Raw genomic sequence first — 7,788 nt, forward strand, 5'->3', positions numbered from 1 at the left:
CTTACGTTCTTACTTACTTAATTACGTACGTACTTACTTACGTTCTTACTTAATTACGTACGTACTTAAGTTCTTACTTACTTGTGTATGTGCTTACTTACTTTCTTACGTACTTACTTACGTACTTACTTACTAAATTACGTACATGCTTACTTACTTTCTTACGTACTTACTTACTTACGTACTTACTTACGTACTTACATAATTACATACATACTTACTTAATTACGTACGTACTCACTTACATTCTTACTTACTTACCTGTGTATGTGCTTACTTACTTTCTTACGTACTTACTTACTTACGTACTTACTTAATTACGTAGTACTTACTTACTAACATACATACTTACTTACATACGTACTTGCTTACACTCCTTCCTTCCTTCCTCCCAAAGGAAATTTTAGGCATCCACTAGCAAGACAACCATAACAAAACAAACACATATACACACATATATCACACATACAGTACATAAGAATAAAAATCACTCACTCACAGAAATGCAATGACCATGACAAGGTAGAATAACATGGTAGACTCTGTGCAATGGTGAACAGTGCAGTAGATCATGTGAAAACATTAACTATGACTATAAAATATAAGCATAATAACCTATAATCTGACTGATTGAATAAGAACAATATGTAACAGGGAATAAGTTATAAGATGTAAGATGTTATGACCATAGTCCACATTGTGAATGAGGGCTAATATAGCCTCTAAGACAGGTGTACAGCTGACAAGTAATATGATGGTCCATGTGTTACTTGGTGCTGTCATGTCGCTATTGTGGTAGCTGTCAATCAAGCAGTCAGTCATTTGTATAAAAACAGAGGCTCCCCATCATTATCTCTTTCTCTTCCTCTGAGTCTGTCTGTCTCTCTCTCTCTCTTTCTTCTGTGTTTACCAGCGTGCTAGAGATGCTGGTATTGTTTTCATTGTGTTGTGTGTGTGTGTGTGTGTGTGTGTGTCATAATGACAAAATGTGGTCCCGGAGAGACCTTGTGTGGCAGGAACTACTCTGAAAGCATATTTAAAAATGACATATTGTACGTTAAATCTTGTAAAATTGAATTCCGATGAACTAAGTCATTGGCAGAAGACGTTGGCAGTGTTGTGAGGTCCAGAAGACGTCTCCTGTGTGAATCCTCCTGTCTCTCATCATCTGTGACAGTCCCTTAACGCCCTTCATACTTCTTACTTAAAATTCCTCAGAAACTGCGCACTTTTACTTTTAAAGGTTTTGTAATTTGAGAAGAAAAAGTAGCAAAAATAACAACTAAGCAAGAAGAGTGTCTGTACTGTTGGAAAATAGGAAACAGACAAGTTGGGACACCTGAATTTGGAAAAAATAACTCATAATTGTATTTATGTATTTTAATTGTTTAAAAACAGAGTTATATTAGTAATAATTATGGTCATTATTACAACCCAAAAGGGCTTGTAATGCTCCATGTTAATAGGATAAATAAAAACAAAACAGCCACAACTTAGCTTTTCTACAAATATAATTTCTATCCAAAAGACATATTAATATTGTTTTAAATTTTTTTAATCAAATCTTACCTTATATTTTAATAGAACATGAAACAGCCACACTGGCACTTTTCTCAATGTTCAAGAAAAAAAGAAGCAAGCCAATATATAAGTCAATGGTTTAAAGATTTTATTAGGCATCAACCAATGCCATTTCCTCAATTATATTTAATAGTAATAATAATAATAATAATAATAATAATAATAGTATTTACCTGATTGAATAAGGTAGTGTCTCCAAACTTACCTTAATTTTAACGTGTCTCCTGTTAGTTGTACTATAGCACTTTAAAAACAAAAAACAAAATGTTTGGAGACATTACCTTATTTAATTATTAAATTAAAACATGTTTTTGTAGTTTATAGCAGAGACCACTGTTATTTTTCCAGGTTGATGAAAATGAGTTTGGAGCTCGTTGTTGGGGAAGATGCATCATTTGTAATTTAATATTATTTTCCTGTAGAGTAATTAATCCCAGAAGTTTGAATCTGGGAATATCTAACTTTGCTCAGGGCACAGATTTAGGAATAAGTGCGTACGGTTTATAAAATCGAGGGAACGGATTTGTATTCTGTGTTTTGTTTGTTTGTTTGTGTTCAACTGACCCCGGGGGGGGGGGGGCTCTGTAGGAAAGCCCTCTAATCCGACTTCCAACCAATGTCACTTCTTCCTCCTCTTCATCTTCAAACACATTCAACGCAAACACGCTGTACTGACTTTGTGTGTGTGTTTGCGCGTGTGTGCATGCACGTGTGTGACCCTTTAATCCCTACATTACCTTAGAGGGGCAATAACTGCTTAAGTGTAACTTATGTTTTTTTTTTTTTTTTCAACCTGGTCCATTTTCCAACAATCTCTGGAATTGGCCCATATCAAGTGTGAAGTTTACCAGTCTCAGCAGAAGCATAACATTCAGAAAACAATATTGTGTTGTGTTTCCGTTAAGAAAGTGAATGGCAGCTTATGGCATCCATATATAGCTGGCACTGTGGGGAGGGCTCGGCTCACTCTGATTGGTTGAGCAAGTATGCAAATTTCACAGCGCTGCTTCACAGTTTGAGTTGTCAAGCCTTTAGAGCTTGTTAGAAGGCAAAGCCTGCATGAAGTAGAACTGCATAATTTAAAGTGTGTGTGTGTGTGTGTGTGTGTGTGTGTGGGGCGATGTGTGTACATATACATGAATAATATTTTGGATATGCATTTTTCCACAGTTTCATTTCCTTGGCGAAAAAGCCAAGTGTTCCCTTCCCAGTGTGCGAATGTGTGTGTGTGTGACTGCAGACAACACATTTTTCTGCTTGCCCTGTCTCCATATGAAATCCTTTTAAGCATATTTACACACTTTGATGTATTTATCACCTACAGGAACCTGTTAGAGCAGCTGTCTCTCAGTCAGAAAGAGATGATCGTACAGAGAGAAAACGGATTCAGTGAGGGAGCAGATGGTGAAGAGCTTCTCATTTTTCTCTGTTCAATGATTTTTTGGATAGCTCCGGTGTGTCAAGAAATCCCATGAAAACACCCGAACCAGCAACGTGTTTGCATCTCTGTGAGCACATTGAGTCCCTCTGCAAACATAGGATACATGTTTAAAGACTGTTAGAAAAAGTCTCAGTACTTTCATAAAACAGCTGGGCACTGTAGGTTTCAGCAAATGTTATTCGGATGAGAAAACGATACATTTGGGGACTATTTTTAGTGGCGGATTAATCCACATTTGGGGCAATACGTCGGGGTTTGTGGGATTGAGTTAAATAAACTGAAGTTGTGTGTTCATGGTAATTGGAACACCCAATACAACAGGACGGCTCATTAATGTGTCTAATTGTTTTGGACAACAACGGAGCTCTATAATAATAATTTATAGTGTTTATTGATCCCCAGTGGGGAAATTGCAATTTACACTCTGTTTGTTAATAATCACTACACACAGGTCTGACATACACACACACATGATCAGGATCTATTCATGCACAAATGGAGGGATGTCAGTGAGTGGGTTGCTGGACCAGCGCCCTGAGCGGTGGGGGGGTTACAGTGCCTTGCTCAAGGGCACCTGGCCAGGTGGTGAAGTGGCACCTCTCCAGCTACCGATCCACACTCCGTACTTTGGTACATACTGGGACTTGAGACCAGCGACCCTGTAAGAATACACAGTATATCTGGTTTTGATACACACACACACACACACACACACACACACACACACACACACACACACACACTACATTCTTTGTTGGTTTGGCTCTGCACTCAACTGATGTTCAGAAAAATAATAGTCAGTCTCGCTTTTTAAAGAACTTAACAACTACAACAAGCAAATAGCATATCTGTTCTCCTTTATAATTTCTGAGTGTAGTCATTGTATGTACTCAAGATAGTGAGGGAATTCAGAAAAGGATTGTGCAGCTTTTGCGGCCACTAAACCTGCAAAAATAAGACAAAAGTAAGACAAAAATAAGACAAAAATAAACCGTATTATGCCCAAAGCACCCAAAGCAACCGCAAAGGGTGAAATGTATGAAATGCTAATTTATCCAATATTAAATAAAAAAAATATATATAAATAAATACACATGCTTATGAAAAACATCCTGTGTGTGTGTGTGTGTGTGTGTGTATATATATAATATATTAATGTAAATATAATATAAATTAGTCAATATAGTTCAATGAATATATAAATTAATAGGTTTTTACTTTTATTCCCTTCAGCGGAATTTTATGTCATAAGTCCACATATGTTTATTTCAGGGGACTTTTAGTTCCTTTTAATCCATGGATTATTGTATGCATGTACTGTAAGCACACATATGACACATTTCAGTTAACAAAAACACAAACGACAAATAAAACGATGTGACTGTTTTCCTAATTGCATAATGTAATGTGTTTACTCATTAGCATCAGTGCTGTTTTGTACCATTTTAGTAATGAGTGGTAGTCATTAGTACAAACCTAAGTGGGAACACTGCACTGACAGTGTCGCTAAAGTTAATTGAGCCTTGCTAACAGCTATGAGTGTGAGAGGTTTACGGTTTAAAGCCTGGAACTGTATTTACATTTCTTTTCTGAGTGTTTGTAGTTATCTGATGTACCGTAGCCATGGACACGTTGATTATCGGCTATTGAAACAACAAGGTAAACCAGTATGACCATGGGGTGAAATGAACCCTTAAAGGATCATAATGTTGCTCCTGGCATTTGGGCTGCTCTGTGGATATAAAATGCCAAATGTGAACATGTAAGGATTAGCATACATAATAAAAAAAAGAGGAAATAAATAAAGTAACAGGTACAATGTGAGTACAGGCAGAGCTACACAACCTTCTGATCCTAACAACACTTCCCTGTGGCTATGTGTGAGTGTGAATGCGTGCGTGTGAATGCGTGTGTGTGTGTGTTGGCGGGCTGATTTGCAATGCTGAGTGCACCGAGTGGGAGGATGAGGAGGAGAGATGGGCCGAGAGGCAGGGGCAGAGTGAGGGAGGGACGGGTTTAGGAGAAAGATAGAGTCAGAAAAAACAGTGGATGGAGAGAGAAATGCCTGTCAGAGCTCTTGAGAGTCACACCAATCTACTGTACTTAGACACACACACACACACACACAAACACACACAAACAGTGTAGCAGTTTGCCCACGCAGGGCCAGAGGTGGACGTTATTCCTCCCACTATAATTACCTCTCTCTTTTCTGCTCTCTTTCCCTCTGTCTCTCTGACAAACACACTGAACGACACCTACACACCAAACATTTTGTTTTTTATAATGATTTTGGAGCTGATAGCTTCACAAACCGTCAGTTTACACTTCAGCATCAGGTGAAAATCTGTTAAAACACACACAGTCAGGCTGTCAGGTCAGGGAATTTCTGAAATATTAGTGAGGTAATGTATATTTCAGGAAGAAAACGTATTGAATTTGACTAATTCTGGGACATGCCAGTCTGTAGGTGTGTTTCCATCCACCTGTTTTTAATGCACATTTTCAATTTGCGCATGAAAAACCCTGAGTGGAAACGCCGTAACAGATGTAGCGACCAAATGAAACGTGTGTGGTGTTTCCCACAGAATTAACAGACTACATTGTTCACATCATCTACAGAACATCTTCCCTCTATACAGTCCTGGGGCTGTCTGGAAGCTGAAGATCTCAGTGAATGTATCTGAACTCACTGCAGGAAACAGCTCTCTTGTTGAGATGGAGTTTGTTCAGTGACTTTGTTTCCTGTGTTTGGCTGTAGTTCTTACCAAAGGCAACGAGTGAACAGTGACAGCTCTGCCAGTGAAGCTTTAACAGACGACACCGCACCTGTGGCCAGCAAACTCAGCAGGTACACACACATGGACTGTATATTGTGTCTTAACCCTGTTGTCCTTGGGGTCATATTTGACCCATTTTCAAAAGGTTTCTAAATCAGAAATTTGGGTTTCCTTCAACCAAATTGTAAAACAATAACAGAGATGGTTCCATACGACGCTCCTCACCAGTTTTATAACTGATCAGTTCTCTATTTTCATTGAATTTGGGTGTTTTATTTCATTTTTATAACGTGTCAAGAAAAAATACTGAAAAAAGTGACATAAATGTGAAGAAAAAAACAACATAAACGCCTCCAAAAGGCAAAAAATAATTGACCAACATTGTAAAAAGTAAGGGAAAACTTTGGAAAAGTTAGTCAAAAAATGACAAACAAATGTCGGACGAAGCTTCAAAAACTTAGTCAAAACAACAACACAAGAAAAGTGTCTTAAGGACGTAAAATTTGGACCCGGAAAAACTAAATGTTGGTCTATGGGAAGACAACACGAGGGTTAATGTGCTATTTTAATGTTTTCAAGCTGTTGTATCTTATTGTTTTCAATAGCAAATTTGAAGGGCACTTGGAAAACCCAGACCTCTGAGAGGAGACATGTCACGATGTTAATGCCGTGTGAATTTTCCCAGTCGGAGCTCATTTTTCCAAATATTTTGACACTGCATACTGCCCGTGCTACATTCTTCTACCAAGTTCCATTATAATCTGGCCAGTAGTTTTCTGTTGTTGTAATTCTGCTAACAGACACACCAAAAAACAGACTAACCAAGCTGAAAAACATGGCCTCCTTAGGGACAGACACTACACATTCCACTTACACAATGGAGGATTTGACAAGTAGAAATGCATTATTCACATACAATGGGCAGCAATCAGAGACTTAAAGGGGTAGTGGGAATCCTATGAAGTGGGGTTGTATGAGGTGCTTATACACAGTGTAACTGCAGTAGATGGTGGTCGGCATGGCCCCAGTTTGGAAAAGCAGGAAGGAGGAGCACGGTGGTTTTGCAGTACACTGCTGTGGATGGGGGCAGGAAACATAAGTGAACTATTCCTTCATGTATAGGTTGAAACTGATGGGCAATGTATTCTGTGTGGTAGAATTTACACATTGCAAAGACAGCTTAAATATAGACTCCATTGCAGGTGTCATTAACAAGTGTACTCGGAACAATAGTGAGCCCTTTATGTTAAATTCATACTCTAAATGGGTAATTAAGTTGTCTTTTATATTTTGTATCATTTAATGCATTTTCCGTTGCTTCTTGTTTGTCATTACGCTGTTACTGTTTTGTATTTTGCAGGGCAGGTTGCATCCATCGTTCCAACACCACTGCTGCTGACTTCAAACCAAGACTGAGGTCAGTCTACTGTATTTACAAAGACCGATTTGTACTGTCATTTAAATCAACCAATCATCAACAAAACTATAGAAATTATAACTATATATCTCTTTTATGTAAATAGGATAACAAAAGCTGTCAATACAATATAGTCCAAAGCAAAACATATGGCCGTATGATACACTTAGACATAGATATGATTTATTGCTGGGCTATTGTTTTGGATTGCATTGGATTGCATATATCCAACTGACTGTGACCTCAGTGTTAGAGGTTGTTCTTCACTCATATATAGTTGTGTTAGAAGAATAGCAGTGTGTTTCAAAAAGTGAATAATACTCAAAATCCTTAGAACAGTTTTTAATTCCATAAAATCAATAAATTGGGAACACTGCACATTCAACTCCAAATCAAAACATGACCAAAGTTGATCAATTTTTCTTTACAAACGCAAACATTTACTGTATTAACTGAAAAAAAATGTCTCAAGGCACATCTGTGTTGCATGGAGTCGACCAACTTCTGGCACCTGTGAACAGGTATTCCAGACCAGGACCATTGAACTACATTCCACAATTCCTCTGCAT

General features: G+C 37.9%; 1 protein-coding gene across 1 annotated transcript in view; it reads left to right on the plus strand.

The window, feature by feature from the left end:
* The window catches only part of dgkza (diacylglycerol kinase, zeta a), a 154,233-nt gene that overhangs the window by 122,536 nt on the left and 23,909 nt on the right, over nt 1-7,788 (plus strand). Inside the window, exons 28-29 of the mRNA XM_032505889.1 lie at nt 5,784-5,873; nt 7,163-7,219. Of these exons, the coding sequence (XP_032361780.1) occupies nt 5,784-5,873; nt 7,163-7,219 (147 nt within the window). The remainder of the gene's footprint in view (nt 1-5,783; nt 5,874-7,162; nt 7,220-7,788) is intronic.

The sequence above is a fragment of the Etheostoma spectabile genome, chromosome 24 (assembly GCF_008692095.1).
Source record: "Etheostoma spectabile isolate EspeVRDwgs_2016 chromosome 24, UIUC_Espe_1.0, whole genome shotgun sequence".
Classification (NCBI taxonomy): Eukaryota; Metazoa; Chordata; class Actinopteri; order Perciformes; family Percidae; genus Etheostoma; species Etheostoma spectabile.